Genomic DNA, 21,889 nt, shown 5'->3' on the forward strand with positions numbered 1-21,889 from the left:
AGCTGCACAAGCCGCAGATTAAATCCCAGTGATCTGCTTGGTAAACCCTGCACCTGTGGAATGTCTGAATGGACATTGAGTACTCCCACAACTGAGACTGGTGTAACTATGGCAGCTGTGGACTTTGGGGGCAAGTGCATGTGGGAGTTGAGCCAGGTCAGAATCTGAGCTGCCCCCACAGTGCCCATGGTGGGTCCAGAGACCTACCTAGAGGTACAGGAGGGCCTCCTGGGGAGGTGGGGGTTGACTGTGGCTTGCTGTCAGTGGGGGGCAAGGACACTGACAGTGAAGGACTCAGGAAAATATTATTACTAGTATTATCTTTTTCTCCCTTTTTCCTTTTTGTTTTTTGTTTCATTTTGTTCTGTTGTTGTTTTCTTCTGTTTTTTAATTATATTTTATTCTTTACTTATTCTTTACGTTTTTCTTTTTTTGCTTTAACTTAAAAATTTTCTAAATATATATTTTTTAATTTTTAATTTTTACTTTACTTTTTTGTTTTGTGATATTTCTTGTTTTTGTTTTGTTTTTGATCATTTTTGTGTGTTTAATGTTTTCTTTTTTTCGGCTTGCTTTCTGTTTTTGTTCTGTTCTTTGTTTTCGTTAGTTTTGTTTTTATTGTTTGTTTTTGTTTTTGGGTTGTTAGGTTGTTCTCTGGATTTTTGTGTTTTTTTTGTTTTCTTTTCTTTCTTTCTTTCTTTCGTTTTGTTTTTATCATTTGTCTTGGGTTTTGTTGGTCTTCTTTTTTTTTTCTGCCTGTGCCACACAGCTTGCAGGGTCATGGTTCCCCAACGAGGGGTCAGGCCTGAGACTCAGGGGTAAGAGCGCTGAGTCCAGGATGCTGGAATGCCAGAGAATTTCCAGCCCCAGGGAATATTAAGCGATATGAGCTCTCCTGGAGGTCTCCATCTTGACAGCAAGACCCGGCTCCACCCAACTGCCTGCAGGCGCCAGTGCTGGACGCCCCACACCAAACAACCAGCAAGACAGTAACACAGTCCCATCCATTAGCCGACAGGCTGCCTAAAGTTGTACTAAACTCACAGACAGCACAAAACACACTATCTGATGAGGCCCTGCCAATCAGAGGGACAAGACTCAGCTCCGGCCACCAGTTCAGGAACCAGTCCCTCCCAACAGGAAACCTACAAAAGCCCCTGGACCAACTTCACCCACCAGGGGGCAGACAACAGAAACAAAAGGAACTACAACACTGTAGCCTGCGGAAAGGAGACCACAAACACAGTAAGTTAGATAAAATGAGATGACAGAGAAATAGGTTACAGATGAAGGAGCAAGGTAAAAATACACAAGACCAAATAAATGAAGAGGAAATAGGCAATCTACTTGAAAAAGGATTCAGAGTAATGATAGTTAAGATGATTCAAGATCTCAGAAATAGAATGCAGGCATGGATTGAGAAGATACCAAGGACCTAGAAGAACTAAAGAACAAACAAACAGTGATGAACAACACAATAACTTAAATGAAAAATACACAAGAAGAAATCAATAGCAGAATAACTGAGGAAGAAGAACGGATAAGTGAGCTGGAATATAGAATGGTGGAAATAAATGCCACAGAACAGAATAAAGAAAAAAAGGATGAAAAGAAATGAGATCAGTCTCAGAGACATCTGGGACAACATTACCCCACCAATATTCAAATTACAGGGGTCCCAGAAGAAGAAGAGAAAGAGAAAGGTTCTGAGAAAATATTTGAAGAGATTAAAGTGGAAAACTTCCCAAACATGGGAATGGAAATAGTCAACCAAGTCCAAGAAGCCCAGAGAGTCCCATACAGGATAAACCCTAGGAGGAACACACCGAGACACATATTAATCAAACTAACAAAAATTAAATATAAAGAAAAAAATATTAAAAGCAGCAAAGGAAAAGCAAAAATAAAGTACAAGGGAATCCCCATAAGGTTATCAGCAGATTTTTCAGCAGAAACTCTACAGGCCAGAAGGCAGTGGCAGGATATATTTAAAGTGATGAAAGGGAAAAACCTACAACCAAGAACAATGTACCCAGCAAGGTTCTCATTCAGATTCTACAGAGACATCAAAAGCTTTATAGACAAGCAAAAGCTAAGAATTCAGCACCACCAAACCAGCTTTACAACATATGCTAAAGAAACTTCTCTAGGCAGGAAACACAGGAGAAGAAAAACACCTACAAAAACAAACCCAAAACAATAAAGAAAATGGTAATAGGAACATATATATCGATAGTTACCTTAAATGTAAATGGATTAAATGCTCCAACCAAAAGACACAGACTGGCTGAATAAATACAAAAACAAGACCCATATATATGCTGTCTATAAGACACGCACTTCAGACCTAGGGAAACATACAGACTGAAAGTGAGGGGATGGAAAAAGATATTCTATGCAAATGGAAATCAAAAGAAAGCTGGAGTAGCAATACTCACATCAGCCAAAATAGACTTTAAAATAAAGACTGTTATAAGAGACAAGGAAGGACACTACGTAAGGATAAAGTGATCAATCCAAGAAGAAGATATAACAATTGCAAATATTTATACACCCACATAGGAGCACTTCAATACATAAGGCAAATGCTAACAGCCATAAAAGAAATTGACAGTAATACAATAATAGTGGGAGATGTTAACACTCTACTCACACCAATGGAGAGATTATCCAAACAGAAAATTAATAAGGAAACACAAGCCTTAAATGACACATTAGACCAGATAGACTTAACTGATATCTATAGGACATTCCATCCGAAAGCAGCAGAATACACTTTCTTCTCAAGTGCACACGGAACATCCTCCAGGACAGATCACATCTTGGGTCACAAATCAAGCCTTGGTAAATTGAAGAAAATTGAAATCATATCAAGCATCTTTTCCAACCACAGCGCAATGAGATTAGAAATCAATTACAGAAAATAAACTATAAAAAACACAAACACATGGAGGCTAAACAATAAGCTACTAAATAACCAATGGATCACTGAAGAAATCAAAGTGAAAATCAAAAAATACCTAAAAACAAATGACAACAAAAAGATGATGACTCAAATGTCATGGGACTCAGCAAAAGCAGTTCTGAGAGGGAAGCTTGTAGCAATACAATCCTACCTCAAGCAACAAGAAAAATCTCAAATAAACAACCTAACCTTACATTAGAAACAACTAGAGAAAGAAGAACAAACAAAACCCAAAGTTAGTAGAAGGAAAGAAATCACAAAGATCAGAGCAGAAATAAATGAATTAGAAACAAAGAAAACAATAGCAAAGGTCAATGAAACTAAAAGCTGGTTCTTTGAGATGATAAACAAAATTGATAAACCTTTAGCCAAACTCATCAAGAAAAAAGGGAGAGGACTCAAATCAATAAAATCAGAAATGAAAAAGGAGAAGTTACAACTGACACCACAGAAATACAAAGGATCATAAGAGACTGCTACAAGCCTATGCCAAAACATGGAAAATTTGGAAGAAATGGACAAATTCTTAGAAAGGTACAACCTTCCAAGACTGAACCAGGAAGAAACAGAAAATATGAACAGACAAATCACAAGTAAAGAAATTGAAACTGTGATTAAAGTCTTCCAACAGACAAAAGTCCAGGACCAGATGGCTGCACAGGCAAATTCTATCAAACATTTAGAGAAGAGCTAAAACCTATCCTTCTCAAACTCTTCCAAAAAATTGCAGATGGAGGAACACTCCCAACCTCATTCTATGAGGCCACCATCACCCTGATACCAAAAGCCGACAAAAATATCACAAAAAAGAAAATTACAGGCCAATATCACTGATAAAAATAGAAGCAAAAATCCTCAACAAAATACTAGCAAACAGAATCCAACAATACATTAAAGGGATCATACACCCTGATCAAGTGGGATTTATCCCTGGGATGCAAGGATCCTTCAATATATGCAAATCAATCAATGTGATACACCATATTAACAAATAGAGGAATAAAAACCATATGATCATCTCAATAGATGCAGAAAAAGCTTTTGACAAAATTCAATACCTATTTATGATAAAAACTCTCCAGAAAATGGGCATGGAGGGAACCTACCTCAACATAATAAAGGTCATATATGACAAACCCACAGCAAACATCATTCTCAATGGTGAAAAAGTGAAAGCATTTCCCCTAAGTTCAGGAACAAGGCAAGGATGACCACTCTCACCACTTTTATTCAACATTGTTTTGGAAGTCCTAGCCACGGCAATCAGAGAAGAAAAAGAAATAAAAGGATTCCAAATTGGAAAAGAAGAAGTAAAACTGTCACTGTTTGCAGATGACATGATACTATGCATAGAAAATACTAAAGATGCCACCTGAAAACTACTAGAGCTAATCAATGAATTTGGTAAAGTTGCAGGATACAAAATTAATGCACAGAAATCTCTTGCATTCCTATACACTAATAACAAAAAATCAGAAAGAGAAATTAAGAAAATTATCCTATTTACCATTGCAACAAAAAGAATAAAATACCTAGGAATAAACCTACCTAGGAGGCAAAAGACCTGTAATCAGAAAGCTATGAGATACTGATGAAAGAAATCAAAGACGACACAAACAGATGGAGAGATATACCATGTTCCTGGACTGGAAGAATCAATATTGTGAAAATGACTATACTACCCAAAGCAATCTACATATTCAATGCAATCCCTATCAAATTACCAATGGCATTTTACAAAGAATTAGAATAAAAAATTTAACATTTTGTATGGAAATACAAAAGACCCCGAATAGCCCAAACAATCTTGAGAAAGAAAAACAGAGCTGGAGGAATCAGGCTTCTGGACTTCAGACTATACTACAAAGTCATTAAAACAGTATGGTGCTGGCACAAAAACAGAAATATAGATCAAGGGAACAGGATGGAAAGCCCAGAGATAAACCCAGGTACCTACGGTCACCTAATCTCTGATAAAGGAGGCAAGAATATACAATGGAGAAAAGATGCTCTCTTCTATAAGTGGTGCTGGGAAAACTGGACAACTATATGTAAAAGAATGAAATTAGAACACTCCCTAACACCATACACAAAAATAAACTCAAAATGGATTAAAGACCTAAATGTAAGGCTGGACACTAAAACTATTAGAGGAAAACATAGGCAAAACACTCTTTGACATAAATTGCAGCAAGATCTTTTTTGACCCACCTCCTAGAGTATGAAAATAAAAACAAAAATAAACAAATGGGATCTAATTAAACTTATTAGCTTTTACACAGCAAAGGAAACCATAAACAAGATGAAAAGACAGCCTTCAGAATGGGAGAAAATATTAGCAAATGAAGCAACTGACAAGGTATTAATCTCCAATATACACAAACAGCTCATGCAGCTCAATGTCAAAAAAAAGAAACAACCCAATCAAGAAATGGGTGGAGACCTAAACAGACATTTCTCCAAAGAAGACATACTTATGGCCAACAAACACATGAAAAGATGCTCAACATCACTAATTATGAGAGAAATGCAAATCACAAGTACAGTGAGGTATCACTTCTCACCAGTCAGAATGGCCATCATCAAAAAATCTACAAACAATAAATGTTGAAGAGGGTGTAGAGAAAAGGGAATCCTGTTACACTGTTGTTGGGAATGCAGATTGGTACAGCCACTATGGAGAACAGTACGGAGGTTCTTTAAAAAACTAAAAACAGAGCTACAATATGACCCAGCGATCCCACTACTGGGTATATACCCAGAGAAAAACATAATTAAAAAAGACACATGTGCCCCAATGTTCATTGCTGCACTATTTACAATAGCCAGGATATGGAAGCAAGTTAAATGTCCATCAACAGAGGACTGGTTAAAGAAGATCTGGTACATATATACAATGGGATATTACTCAGCCATAAAAAAGAATGAAATTGGGTCAGTTGTAGAGATGTGGATGGACCTAGAGATTGTCATACACAGTGAAGTAAGTCAGAAAGAGAAAAACAAATATCGTATATTAACGCATATATGTGGAATCTAGAAAAATGGTATAGATGATCTTATTTGCAAAGCAGAAACAGAGACACAGATGTAGAGAACAAACGTATGGATACCAAGGGGGAAAGTGGGGGGGGATGAATTGGGAGATTGGGATTGATTATATACAGTATTGATACTACATATACAATAGATAACTAATGAGAACCTACTGTATAGCACAGAGAACTCTACTAAATGCTCTATGGTGAGCTAAATGGGAAGGAAATCCAAAAAAGAGAAGATATATGTATACATGTAGCTGATTCACTTTGCTGTATAGTAGAAACTAATACAACATTGTAAAACAGCTATACTTCAATAAAAATTAAATTAAAAAAAAAAAAGAATTCACCAAGCTTACCAGTTGAGGCTAGTACTGTAAACTAAATAAAGCTTAATAGCTCAAGGACAAATACAGTAATATAACAGAGTAGAATATTTGATGCTCATAATAATGATTCTAAGGTATAAAGAATAGATCAAATTGCATTTATCATAATTTGTATAAAAGATTACAGAAATATGCATTGCAATTCAGAAAGATTTATATTAAAAATGTCAATAACATTTGCATAATTGATAAGTATTCCATTTCTGACAATGCTCTTCATGCACCACACATAACTGACCTTTGACTCCTATTGACCCTACCTACTCAATCCCTACTCTACCTTCATACTTTCTCTGGCTTAGATCACTATAACAGCTTTCTACCTGTCTTCTTTGCCTCCAGCCTGTGCTTTCAATTCATCCTCTACCCCTCTGCTACAATGAGATAAAATATAAACATGATCATGATACTTCTCTGATATCACTCTTTCAACAACATCTCAGAGTCCTAAGGATAGGGTTTAATTTCTTTAGATTGACACAGAAGTTATTTTATGAAATGACTCCTATCAACTCTATAACTTCCTTTCCTGATACCCTTCCACATTTTGCTGTGCCTAAATCACATAAAACTTTTGTCTTTTATTTCATAACATTAGCTTTTTCACATATTGCCCTCCTTTATCTCTTAAGTACCCTAACTCCTGGTTATCTAATAAGACTTTACTCTTCCAGGAGTTCTTCCTTGTCCTGCAGTATATGAGATGTACTTCTACAGCACCTTGTAGGTGACTCAATCATAGTATTTATTGCATAGCATTGCCATCCTTTATTACTTCACTATTAGTAAATTGAGGGCAAGAATCATACATTTTATTTTTAACCTCTAGTATATGAAACCCAGTAACTGTTAGTTGAATGAATAAATGCTGTCCTGTATGACATTTTAAATGGTCAAAGATAACTTCTAAATATACTAAATTCCTTTAACTTTCCTTTAATATATTATGAATATATTATGGATAATATACCCATGGATATTTAAACCTACCGATATCTGGATTTATTTGAATCTGTTTATATTTTTTAGCTTATACCAAACTTCTATATATGCAGGTTTGATTAATATGACTTATTGCTTAAAGTATAATTCCTTCTTATTTATTCTAAGGTACATTTTTCCTGCTTCATGGGGAACTCCAAACTCCATCATTCTCACAAATAGATAATGCAGCTACCCCATACTTCATGTTCACCAAGTAATTCATTCCGTGATTCTCTAGATAATTTTTTTTTCTGCCTATAGGATATGTAAGGAATCTTTTTTAATTATAGATTTTAGTGATTTTTCCTAAGTGCTTGTCTCTCACCACTTGGTAGTGTTTCCTCTTCTCTTTATTTGGGCAGTTTTCCCCATTCTGTCCTTTTCTTTCTTATTCTGCGAGTTAGTTATACAGTTCCATAGGAGTTTTGTCTGATCATCTGAACTTTTAAGCCTACATGCTTATATTACATTGTTTTAAAACTATCTGAAGGTTCCTTTTGAGTTCTTTACTTCCTAAAATTTATTTCAATTTATTTTCCTCATGAAGTCACGTTAAGTCAGATTATTGACATTTCTAACGTTTAGTGATAAAATAGATTAACGAAAATTATTTTTTCTCCCAATATGATGTTTAATAATTGGTACTCAATTAGCTATGCTTGCTGCCTATTCACTAATTTTTCAAAAGATAGTTCTAAAGTTAAAAATTAAAAACAATGTAGGAAATAAGTTAATTTTCTTTATGTGTGTATATATTAAAATTACTTGGTCCACAAAGCAGCCTACTAGAAAGTTACCTGAGGATATGATCCAGCAAACTAATGTTATAAAACAAAACAGAAAAAGGGATGCTATGAGGCAAGAAACTGTGGCTCCAATCCTGAGACCAATAAAGGGAAGTCTCAGATGCCCGTTGTGCATTAGGTCTAAAAGGTAACCGGTATCTATTGTAGCAGTACCTAGTGATGAAGGGAGGAGGACTTGGAGGGAAACAAAGGGGACTCCACTGTATGGACACTGAGTGACAGAATGGAAAACTTAAGAATGTGATAAAAACATACAAGAAAAATACTGGCAATAGAAATGCAAAAAATAATAAATAACAAGAAAATTTAAATGTGTGTGATTTTAAGCGATTAATGCAAGTAAACAAAGAGCACTTGGTGCTATGAACATCTTTTGAGTACTATTGGGGAAACAGTACTGATAATGTCAAAGTATAAATTTGTCTCTTTTTGTAGAAAAAAACAGTGTTAGGAGAATATCTCTACTTGTAGGAAAAATATTTTTTTCTAAACTCTATGACCATAATATGAATAGACAGCATAAACTTAGATGAGGTTAAGCATAGATAGATAGGCCAAAAAATCCATAATGATAGACATATTCTGAAATTCAGAAGTGCACAAATAATTTGGTCCCCTTTTAAAAGGTAAAATATAGAAACAAAAGATTAGTGTTTTAAAATAAATTTTTATGTGGCTTTACAAAAACAAAAAGGGTTTTTTTTTTTAACCCCTCTGTAGGTGACAGAAAAATAAAACATAATGAAATTGCATTGGAAAATGTTCTGCCTCTTAGAATTTTAAACCAAAAATTTTCTTCTATATTTTCTACATCAGAATTCTTATGGGTGTTTGATGAGAGAAGACAGGTAGGAACTTTATGAATCAAATTCCACATATAAAGCCTGTTATTTCATACAGCAAGACAATTATTAGAAAATATACAATTGACAAATATTAATTTATTAATCAATAAAATAAGCTTAATGAAGAGCACTGTGTGACAGACAAATACTTGTACATGCGTTCTCAACTATTCATCTCTAATATTACCTTTTTTGCTCTATGTAACAATTCCTTGAAAAAGATTGTATTAATTCCAATCATAAATGAGAAACTGAAGCTCAAAGAGATTAAATAACTTGCTCTAACTCATGAAGCTAGGATTTAAACCTAGATCTCTGATTCCAAAGCCCATGACCCTTTCAACATATGATTATTCATTTTTATTGAACGCCTATCATGTGCCTTTTATAAGCTTCAGGAGCTGAAAGGTAGGAGAAAAACAGAAATACACAAATATAAAACAAAAACAAGCTTCATTAAATACTTTCATCTACGCCAGGCAATATAGTTAATCTAAAGAGAATACAGTGCCAGAAAAAAATTACAGATAAACAATTTTGTATTCCCCAAATGGGATTTGCAACATATGCCCAATGATGTAGTAATAAATTCTAGGGCTTTTCTACTATTCACCTATTGTAGAACTATGAACAAGGTAGCAAAAACAACAATAAAAATGGCATAACCACTCTGTATTAAAAAAATCTAATAATTCAAACACATCTTGAAAAATGTCAAGCAGGGATAGGATGGTTTGCATCTTTATTTAGTTTCCAGTTTATACTAGAAAGCATTTTTTTTAATGGCAATCATTTATAAAATTTTTTTTATCATATTTCCACAATTATTCATATTTCCCTCATTTTTCTAACTGGATGAATGAGGGTAGCACATATAGAAAAATTATATATAAGTGAATAATGAATTAAAATCAAATATATTCTAATAGAGCCTAAATGCTAATTGGTAACCTTTTATCACAAAATGTTACAAAAAATGAAGAATTCTTTTTATAGTCATTTTAAGAAGTGAATATGACACTAATAAGTTCTATGACAAGAAAAGACTGCTACAGTCATGGTCAGTAAACTAGATGATACATCACTATCTTTGTGCTGTGGCAGAAAAACAATAAAATTTAAAAGCCACAAAAATCTTGATCAATTTTATAGATAAAACACTGTCATGACTTAGGTTCATAAAATGCTACAAAGTAGAGAAATGATTAATTTATGACTTTGAGTTTCTATGCTTCTGAATAAAATAGTTACTTACTTTTTTCTCCGGTTTGACTCCACAAAATATTTACGTGCTTGATTTCGACATATTTTTTGTTGCTGCAGTAATATTTGGCGCTCTTCTTCTAAGTTTTTCTCAAAATGGATTTTCATATCTCTAATGGCAGCATAAAGTTAAGGACAGTGGTTTATGTCTTTAGTGGATGAGTATCAGTGCTATCTGATAAATACAATTACAGCCTCATACTAATGATGTAATGATTTTTTGTGGAACAATTAGTATGTGTACACATCAGTGTTAGTGTATGACCGGCACATGTTTTATGTAAAAAAACTCTCAACTTGGTATTAGAACTGAAGATACATCTTACTTTCTTTGGAGAAAAAATTAATTACTTTTAGACATAATGAGCCCAGATAAGGAGACTACATATCTTTTCATTCATTATACAGATATTTGAGTACTTATTAACAAGTTACTATCTTAGGCATGTATATAGAAAAATGAAAGAAGGTTATATCTCATTAATAGAAAGCAGATGAATTAAATGTTTCAGTAGATCCTTTAATCCATAGCATGAAAGTCATATTCAAATATTAAAAATCAAATAGCAATATAACTGGAAAGTTTGGGAATATAGTTTACTTAGTGATTTACTCATAAGTTAAAAAACAAACCATTAGGAAAACCATACACAGTAATGTTTACTCAGAATTTTGCCAGATACGGAGTATTTTAGTTATCCTAATTATCCATTCATTTGAAATTTACTGTATAAAATTAAACTTTCTTTAAATAAGTTGAATTGATATGGTTAATTGATGTCCGAGCTTATTTAGTTACATTTCAACTGGCATTATTGAATGCCTTTATCAAATTTATCACAGTATTTTTCTGTTTTTAATGATTTTGAAGTTTTAAAAAGTGGTCATTCAATTACCATTTTCAGTACCTCATCATTAGATGTAGATGCATACAAGATTGTACTGAAGTTATTTATTGCAGGGCATGCCTATTTGTCTTTTTAGAATAAACAGTGTGTTTAAATTTTCCCCCCTCAAAATAAAGGTTTGCAATTCTCTTTAAGAGTTCTATTTAATCAAGATTTTTTTATATGCCATAAATATTAATGGTAAAACAGAATATAAGAAATACATTAAATAATAAGTTATGCTGTACATAAGTTGTTAATTCAAAATGTGTTAATTTTAGGATCCTGCAGTGCTTCAGCATCAACATAGTAAAAAAAACCTTATATATTTCAAAACAAGCACGTTTATTTGAACTTTTTGGTCATTTCAAACTTTGCTAATGGGAGCTTTCAATTATTTTGCTATTTAACCATTGTTATGCCATTGCTCATAATTAATTTACCTGTATTATAAAATTTTGCACTACCTCACCATAAACAAATACACGCACTCACACACAATATTTTTACTTAAAGTTTCTTTTGAAGGATTTATAGAAATGGAACAGAAAGGGAAGCAACCTGTTTTTTTTTTTTTTTTTTGTTAGCACAGAGACAGCTAAAGATATAGCTTGTTCTTCTCTAATAGAGTACTTTATTAGAAGGAGTCAGACTTTAACAAGATGGCTAACTACGAAGTCACAACATGGCAGTGGGGGAAAGTGCAACTTCCTTTCAGAGTACCCAAGAGCAACATTGTGGGGGGGAGAAAAGGGAGAAGTTGCTTTGGCTCAGGTGAGAAATATGCAGGAATATGATGCACGTGGAGATAATTCTGTTCTCTGTTTAACATGCTTGAAGTCTCACCACAGGAACATAAAGAAAATCACAAATGTAATGTTTGTAATAATGTTCTGACAACTATATATTGCTAGATTTAATTAAATGTCTCTTTCTCTATATAATATACATATGTATTATATATAATACATATATAATATTGCCTGCCGAGGTGTAAAAAATACTGCTGCCTTTGCATCTCTTCAAAGTATGGTATCCAAATTTAAAAAATATTAGATGGCTGGTTAAACTTTTATTTTTCATACAAGCTGTATTGTAAAGGTAAGATATTTCCATAAGAATCACTGTTAAATACTTGTTCAAAGGAAGGTAATTTTTATATATTTAACAATAGAAAAACCAACCAACAACAAACCCAAGAATACTATGGGCACGTAATACATAATGATTATAATTTAAAAGCATAGCCTAATCTACCCCACCTCATCCTCATCTCTTCCTCTCCCAATTTAGTCTTTTTCTAAGTGTAGCTCATTTAGGTTGTTTTAAATATGTTACCATCACTAATAACTATGAATCATATAACCCACACTCTTGTCAAGTTTATTAGAGCCATCCAGATTCTTTTCCTTCTTCTCTGTACCTCTCCACAGACTTGGCTCAGGTGCTCTAAATCCCTTGCCTGGACTACTTCAGTAGTCTTCTAACTCATCTTATTACAGTACTCCTAAACTTGCCATCCTCCATTTGAACCTCCACAAAACCAGCTAAACACAAATCTCATTGAGTTTCTCATTCTTTGTTGTTCTCTAAAATCTCCCTATCACCTTCATGATGCATTACAAATTTCTTGGAATATACAGCATTTTATAATCTGGTCTGTTTTTTCAACTTCATTTTTCAACATTTCCCTGCATGACTCCGATGTCCAGCCACACTAAGATACTTATTAACAGAACAAGCCATGATGTAGTATGCCATTATCTTTTGGCACTTGCTGGCTAATTCTACTCATCCTTTCAGGGACACCTCAAGCAGTTCCTCCCCTATGAAGCTTTTTCTAACCCTCACTGGATGACTTGACACCCTCATGGGTACGTCATATGTGTCTCCTCTATATTTCTGTAACTCCAATGCCTGGCATGGTGCTTAGAATATGGTAATGGCTTAATAAAAGCTTACTGAATGATTTCCTTGGAGAAAATTCTCAGTAGATAAACTAGGATAAAAGGTATACACATTTTTATAGCTTTTAGTGCCTCACAGACAAATTGGTTTCTAAAAGGGTTCTATAAATCTACATGTCATTAGAAATATATGAACATGAGTTTCTACACCTCATGAGCATAAGGCAGTACTTTTTTTTAGAAAGACCGAATGGAAAGTCATGTTTTATTATGTATGTATTAGCAAAATAGAATAATTGCCATGTTGGGCAACTAATTTTTATTTTCCTCTTTGGTGAATTGTTAGTTCAGTCACTGGACATTTATCTATTAAGAACGTCATTTAAAAAATCAATTTCAGCAAATTCAATAGAGATAGAATAGTGTAAATATTAACCCTCTATCATAGTTACTACAAGTATTTTCCCCAGATAATTTTATTTTATTTAATTATACAATTTCCCCTTACACTGAAGTTTTAAATTAATGAGTTATCTTTGAGATATTTTTCACTTGAAATTGATTCTTTCTTTTCAAAAGGTAAAGTTACTATACCTTCAAACTATGAAAAAGGTGAAGTTCTATTTTCTGTCAGTTTTCCTTTATGATTTTGTATTTATTTTTATATTTACCCTTTTTATCAGTTCAAGCATATTTTGGAATGTAGTGTAAAATGTGACTCAAGGTAGAGATGGTGAATTTAGACTACACTTTTTTAGAGGTTTGACTAAGGAGACAGGAGGTAGTAGAACACAGTTAAAAGGGTTTGATTGTTAGTTTTAAGGATAGTTAAGACCAGAGCATGTTTACAGGCTGTAGGGAAAGAAGGTTATTTGACAAAAGTTGGAAGTAAATTGTAAGAGAGAGTTAGGATAATTTACAATCCAGGGTTACTGAGAAGAGAGGTGATGAAAATAGGGCACAAGTGGATGGATTCACCTTCTACAGTAAAAGTGATATCCCATCAGCAAGCGTGAAATAAAAAGCAGGGTAGGGGATTGAAGGTGGTGATGGGAGTAGGAGGGTTTGTGTTGTTTGTTGGGAGGGACCTGAGGGAGTTCATGGCATCCATTCTCTTATGAAGTATTGTAGTAAGACAGTCTCCTGCGAGTGACAGGAGGTGATCAAGACCTGGCACAGAAACTAATTAAGAGGAACAAGAGAGAACCCTGTTCTTGTTCTGGTGAAGCTGGAAACCATCAAGCTGTAGTGGTTTTGTGATTATTTTCTCTGACAGCATTTTTATTGTTGAGTGAAGGAGTAGAGAAATAGGGTTGTAGTAGTTACTGGGTGGTTGAGGAAGAATAGGAGTGCAAAGAACCAAGGATGTTGGTGAGAGAATATGTGTAGATAATTAAGAATAGGGTGTAAACTGGGTAGGGAATAAAGAGAGGCAAGGTGGGGGCTAGGATAAAATAGAAGGGGAAAAGACTGGAGATATTTATGAGAAAACAAGAGGCATAGTGTGAAGGGGACATGAAAGACCTTCACTTCTTTATTCTATTTCTATTTGAATTATTTTAAGAAATTGAAATTAGAGAACTTCAGCTAATTTTAATTAGATGAACTTCATAAGGTTTTGTTCCTTGCCTTTAGAGTTAGGAAATTCTGACTTGAGTGAGAGAACTACAACAGAAAGCCGGATGGCCTCTGAGTATTGAATTCATGTCTGGAAGTCACATGTAGAAATTTTACCAAGCCACTTGCTTATTTTAAGTCTGCAGTTCATTTTTTTAATTTAGTCATTAATTCAATAAATTTGCATACCTACTTTGTACCAGGTATCCAATATGAAACATTACAGATACTAAGAACATCCAAAATAATACAAAAGGTGCTTAAGTGTTTCTCCAACTAGTAACATAATGATATTCTTGATTTAGTGTCATAGTCTTTATTACGTTCAAAAGAATTCCTCTATCCCAATTTAAATATATATACTAATTTTATATATACTAGCAAATATATATATATAAACTAGCAAAAAGTATATTATATATACTTATATATTATATATACATACAGATGCATATATATACACACATACTAGCAAAAGTTGGATTTTAGCAAAGCTCTGGGCATCTATTGAAATGATCACCTACAACTTTCATAATTTTAACTATATATTTAGAATTCAAGTATATTTTTAGCAATACATTTCTTTATAGGAAACCAACATAATTCTGGAATTATGTCTATTTGGTTTTGTTCCTTTGAGGTACTGCTGAATTTATTTACAAATATTTCCTTTGTTGTATCAATATTCATACCTCATAAATTTAAAAATGTTAAGTTCATGACCATTTCACTAATGAAAATGATGGAAAGACACACTTTGCCAATGAGCCACTTACAGTGCTTCCCTATTTTCTGATTTAGCTATAAATCAGGGTCAGTGTAATAGGAGTTCGGGGTCCAAGAAAATACAATGTCAAGGGGACAGAATCAAATCCATACAGAAAGCAATACAGTTTATTTCAGATTACTTCTTGAGCGAGGACAGTTTTGAGGAGTAGTAAGGGCAAAAGCCACAGTGAATGGGGTTAATAATGAATAGATGAAATGAATTAGAAGCTGCTATTGCAGGTCAGGGTTTCTGAGAAGTTGACTAAAGAAAGAAAAGACAGAAGGGTTAAAAGCTTGAGGAAAGCATGATCAGAGGGGGGATAGTTCACCATCAGTTAAGCTTTGTACATATCTGTCTTCCTCACTAGAGTTGTATCCCAAGCACCTAGTCAAAGAGCAGACACTAAATGAAAATTGTTTGTTGACTTGCTTTTAAAAGTGCAACATCCCAGAAGTGGAAGACAACAAGGATAAGAAAATGGGGTTTAACTTGAAAAGTGAAGACACTCCATTCTCTGACAAGAATGAAGATGATTATACAGCACCATCACTACCAACCAAGTCCTTTGAGAATACAAAGGTTACACTCTAATTATCATAACATTCTCTGAAGGAATAAACATGGTTTACATATTTTGAAAACAAAACTCTTTCATTCTGTCAATTTTCTACAATGCAACCAACAGCAATATCAAAGGTGGGCTAGACTAATTCTTAGGGACAGGTCAGAGATAATCCAGTGCAAAGCCTCCGGGCCCTTTGCTTCTCATTTTCTGTCTGTTGTCTCTCTGACAACAGCCTGGGCAGAGGATGGAAAACAAAACAAATTAACCAACTGTGTTAGGCTTTAGCAGCTCTGGTAAATAAATTAGGGAAGTGTTAGGTTAACTGTTAAAACGGACTGTTTCAGGAGGGCAAAACATTTCACCTATTTGTGGAATTCTTTTCTCCAAGCAGCATGATTAATCAGGGGGTGGATAATATGAAGGAAAGGGCATAAGGGCATAACTCGAGAAGACAAAACAATCCCCATAGAACACACGGTTGATCTATTTGAAAACTCACAAAAAATTTGCACCAAAGTTGAATGGGGGTGAGATAACAAGGTGGCCGGGAAATTGGTCCTAGAATAGGATAAAATGGTATTTCAGGTTTAAGGGGAGCAACGAGAGTTACTGAAACAAATATCCGCACTAAGATGACTAGCTAGTTGCTATCACCTTGCATCTGTGATGATGGGAATCTAATGGGAAAAAAGATGGGCCCCGCTTCCAACACCGCTACCCCGGCAGCCACGGCTGGAAGGATACAGGTAAGCGCCAGGTCGGTGACGCCCGCCGCTCAACCGAGGGCTGAGCGGGGCTCTGACGCGGGTGTCCGAGGATTCAGTGCCCAGTCCCGCGACCGCGCTCCGGGCTCCGGGCCTCCCGGTCATCATCCTTCATTCACCTCAGCGCCGCCTCTCGGCTCGCCCACAGCGCCTCCCTCATGGCAGCTCCGGCTTCCTCCTCCTCCGCCCCTCCCTGCACTCCGTCTCTCAGGCCCCGCGTCACAGCGGCGGGAAGGTTGGCCGCGGCAGCTCTGGTTCCCGCACAGCGGCGCTCTTGGCTGTGGTGGCGACGGCAGCTGCAGCAGCGGCGACCTTGCCTGGCAATGGCAGAGGTGGCGGCCGCGACCCCAACGCCTCCGCCATGTTGACAACCAACCGACACCGCGTCCTTCGCGACGGCTACCAGGGTGTGGGGGCGGGGCGCCCGAGGCAGCCAATAGCAGGCGCGGACTCCCGCCTACTCCCCCCACCCCTCTGAGCTGACTGTGGGCGGCGGCCGGGAACCCTGGCATCCTCAGGGACCCGAGTCTTCGCAGGAATGGGGAGCTGACTTGTGCCTCGGAGCCTGACTCCGTTCTACCTCCCATTTTATGATGATGTTTTCGTGAGGGTATTGAGAGTGATGAAAGACAGTGAGACGCAAAATCTTCAGATACAGGCAAACGCCACCGTGGGGATTCTGAAATGATTGCCTCGGGGATAATTCAGGGTAGGATTTGTTGTTTAACTACCGAGTCCTGCTGTGGGGTTTGGGTTGTGTCTTTCTGGAGCATCACTATCCCCAAACACCATCTCTTTTAAAAGGGTTTGTGGAGTGGAAATTTCCTTTCTCTGCATTCTCTCACCCACTCCCTGACGCTTCTGCCATTCCGTCTGCAAGTCGTCTTCCTTGCCATTTTCCTACTTATAACGTCGCATTGCAAAGGCTTTTAATGGTGCCAGCCTTGCTGCCAGATTCTGGAAATAGACCATCAAAGCATCGGCGGCCAGGAAAGTAGTGCAGATTTAATTTAGTAATCTCCTGGGAAGATATGCCAAAAGAGATAATCATATTGAAATTGTTCCAAGCTTTTATGGAAAATTGGATTTTTTAGCCACCAGGTTTAGTGGTTTTGCAAGTAAAAATTTGAAAAAAGGCTGAAACTCTTGTTGGAGCTCATTTTAAAAGTACATATAAATTCTGACTGTATTTCAGCCAGGTTTTTTTTTTTTTTTTCTTTCTTTCTTTTTGTGTGGAAGAAACTCCCAGATTGGAAGCAGAATGTACAAACAGAATAAAAATCACTCGCCCACCATTCAAATACCTCTGTCTTTGTGAATCAATTTGTTCATTTTTAGAGTTCAAATAATAAACTTTTCCAGTTGAAGCTATTTAAAACAGAGTTTTTGCAAAGTTGGATACAATGACTCAAACTGGAATGTGTTCTGGTGACTGAGATTTAGAAGTGCCACAACAAATCCAGTTTTGAGTTAAAACACAAAACACATAAGCCCCCTTCAGGACCATACCAAGAGGGTAGAATAGATAATCTTGACAAAGAAAGGCTAAATGTGTATACTGGGATGATTAGCTATCTTTGCAAATTTTTAACTGGCCTAGTCACAGGAATTTAAGTTGATTCTATTCCCACTGCTATCATCACAAGTCTGTTTCTCCAGGGCCAATTTGAGAGAGCGTAAGCAAAGGAGGGCAGTGTAAAGTGCAAATAAAAGTGAGGAGGTTGTGCTTACTGTTTGAAGTATTTGGGCATGGCTAGCCTTCCTGAAAGTCTAGTTTTTTCTGTATTATTAGTTTGATATCTCATCACTCATAGGCACCTTATTGCTTTGTCACATGGTGTATTAGCATTAAGAAGCATAACTTGGTTTCTTAGTTGCCTACAGATGTTTACTCACATAAACATTCTTCATTCAAATGTTGCTTTACAATGATACCCAAGAAGAAAAGAAAATTTAAACACAATGTTACCAGCTTTTTAAAAACTTACAGATCTATTTTTTCACCTTTAAATTATTTATTCCTTTCTTCAAAATGTTAAGCAAGTTTTTCATGTTTTATTTAAGTTGTACAGTCCTTTATTAAGTTGTATTGATTCTAAAAAAAGGCTTTAAGATTAGATATTTGGATAATAGAAAGATATTTTGAGACATTTATAAGTTTTATCTCTTGGCAGGAAAGATAAGTATGATTTAAGCAATAAAAAAGAGTATTACACTAAAGTCTCTCTATTTTGTTAAAAGAGACATATTAATTAAATATAATGGTTAACTTTTCACACTTTAAAAACCATAAAATAATTCATTCTTTTATGAAGGAAATAAATATTGAGCACCTACTATGTGCCAAGCACTTTCTAGGTGCTGGGATACAGTAGTGAGCAAAACTTCAAAGTCCCTATGCTCATTAAGCTTGCATTTGTTTTTCTTTCCTACTAGAATATATGAGGTAGTGAAAAGTGCTATGAGGAAAAATGGAGTAGTATAGAGGGATAGAGACTGATGTCAGTTCTATTTTAGATACGGTGCTCAGGGAAGGCCTCCAAGGAAGGGAAATTAGGGCAGAGGTCTGAATGAAGAAAGAAGGTTGCCACTCAAATATTTGGATGAAGAATATTATCTAGAAGCAGTGGGTACTTTAAATACAAAAGGCTCTGAGGGCAGAATTTTCTTTGATATGTTCAAGGAACGGCAAGAAGATCACTGTATCTAGAAAAGAGTGGGGTCGGGGAAGTGTGCTAGGACTTGAAATTGGAGCAGTGCATGGGGGATGTCCTTCTAGTGCAGTGGGGACTTATGTAGTATACAAGGAATTAATATAAATTAATATAAAATCCAGCTTCCAGTGGAGGGAAAGCCATTGGAGACTTTTGAGTAGGAGAGTAAGATCTAATTTAATCTTTCAAAAGGATCACTCTAGTGGCTATGGAGAAACTAGGCTACAGTCGATAAGGCTAGAAACAATGAGACTAGATTGAACGGTAGGCTGGGTGAGAGATTATGGCGGCTTGGACTAGGATGGTAGTAATAGAGGTGCCAAGAAGTCTTCCAGATTTTAAACTTGAGCCAGTAAGATGTGTTGATGCATGGTTGTGGCAAGTCAGTGGAATTTTTTAAAAAAGAGTCAAATGTGATTCTCAGATTTGGAGCTGGAGCCAACTGCATAAAGGGTATTGCCATTTCCTAAAATGGGGAGGAGTAGGTTGAGGGTGGGAGAAGGGATAAGATTTAGGTTTCAAGTATGTTAAATGTGAGATGCCTATTAGACACCCAACTTCATTAACATGGTTTCAGAAATTGTTAATGATGTTCTATTTACAAAAGAAAATATAATAACCACTTTATGGCTACAAAACATGTTCACGTAATTTATCTAATTTGGATACCGTTATAACCTTGTGAATTATGTGAGGCAGCGTGTGATGGACAATTTCTTGAGCTTTCACTTTCATCTTGGCTGAGGCTATTTTTTCTTCTGCTGAAGTATTTTCTTGCTGAGGCTATTACTTTTTCTGCTGAAGTATTTTCTTGCTCAAGTAAGAATTTCCTGAATTTGTCTCTGGGCAAGCTGTGAAAGAACAAAGTATATTAACATCTGGCTGATTTAAAATTGCTAAAGTTCTGCCATCTTCTTTTCAACTTTATGAGACGTCAACTAGAAATTTAAGATTAAAGATACATACTCATCTAGTTCTAATATAGATTTTAAAGGTCATCAGTATTGCCAGCAATGTTAGAACTGTATTATAGAACAAGTCAAATAATAATGATGATAATAATAAAAAATATAATAATTATACCACCTAACGCTTGAGTACTTGTCGTTTCTCTTGCACTGTGCTAAGTGCTTACATATATTAAATAAATGAATCCACATGACAATCCTCGTTCTACAAAGAAAGTAAGCTATAGTGATATTAGGTAATTTTGCCCAAGTTTCCAGAGCAAGGGAGTGGTGAGTCAAGATTCACCCAGGCATTCTGGTACCAGAGCCAGCACTCCCAACCACCCCATGCTGCCTCACTGGAGAAAATGAGAAATTTTCAGTAGAATAAGAGATAAGAGTGTTTGCATTTAAATAGTGCATGGTGAGGATGTAAAGTCAGAAAATAGATAATTTGTTTAAGATATTACTTCATTAATTGATATCTTAGTGCCTATACCATACCAATCACTATGCAAGTACCACAAAAACTATGATCTCTGCCCTGTTGTTCTTGGGCTAGGAAAGGAAATGGAGAAAATAATACCTTGAATAGGAAACAAGACTCAGGAAAATCTTAATTTTAGGATAGTGAAGACTTAGGCATGTACAAGTGGTGAAAAACAGGAGCCACTATCATGGAGAATTTGAAAATTCACCACAGACATTGATCTATCAACTTTCAGAGAGCGGTAATTTTCACTAGCAATAGTCCCCTTATATTCACAATTTTTGAAGTTTTAACACTATTGATGTAAAACATACAAATCAATTAGAGTCCTAGAAATTTGGCATTATGTGGTTAATGTGACCATCTGTGATAGCTAAATTCAGTTGCAAACATATTTTAAGTCTGAATTATCTGCTCTGGGTGTCCACACTGATTAAATTTCTACTTAGTATTTTGTAGAAATAGTTCCAATGTAATATTCTTCCCTCTACATCACTCATTTCTACTTTCTTACTATTTTTATGCAAACTGGTTTGCAATTATAGAGCTATACCTTATCACAGGCATTTTTTCTAAGGGAAAAAAAAATCTGACATAAAAACTAGATGATGCTATAAATTCTTGCTTGCTTACTTGATTTAGCTAGCTAGCTGGCTGGCTACTGCCTGTATTCCAAAAGCATGGATTTGCAATGCAGGCATGTAGTGATAAAAAAAGGGTTTGTATAACTTAAAATGACAGGATCTCTAGAGGCTACCTTGTTTCTCATATGAAGGGTGTTTCAAACGAGGGCATGGAAACTAGTAAGTACTGGCTTCTGTTTTTGTTGTACACCTTCCAGAAATTTTTGACTGAAGACTCTGTGTACTAGAGTTCTTTCCACACAAAGCTGACTGATATTTGAAGAAAATTTTCATTTCTCCAACCAAGAAAAAT

At 35.5% G+C, this 21,889-nt stretch overlaps 1 protein-coding gene across 1 annotated transcript in view; it reads right to left on the bottom strand.

Moving 5' to 3' along the window:
- Window positions 1–16,910, bottom strand: part of CEP126 (centrosomal protein 126) — a 199,392-nt gene extending 182,482 nt beyond the window's left edge. The window contains 2 exon segments of the mRNA XM_068556065.1: window positions 10,286–10,405; window positions 16,783–16,910. Coding sequence (XP_068412166.1) covers window positions 10,286–10,405; window positions 16,783–16,910 — 248 coding nt within the window.
- Between the last annotated feature and the right edge of the window lie 4,979 nt (window positions 16,911–21,889).

The sequence above is a fragment of the Eschrichtius robustus genome, chromosome 11 (assembly GCF_028021215.1).
Source record: "Eschrichtius robustus isolate mEscRob2 chromosome 11, mEscRob2.pri, whole genome shotgun sequence".
Classification (NCBI taxonomy): Eukaryota; Metazoa; Chordata; class Mammalia; order Artiodactyla; family Eschrichtiidae; genus Eschrichtius; species Eschrichtius robustus.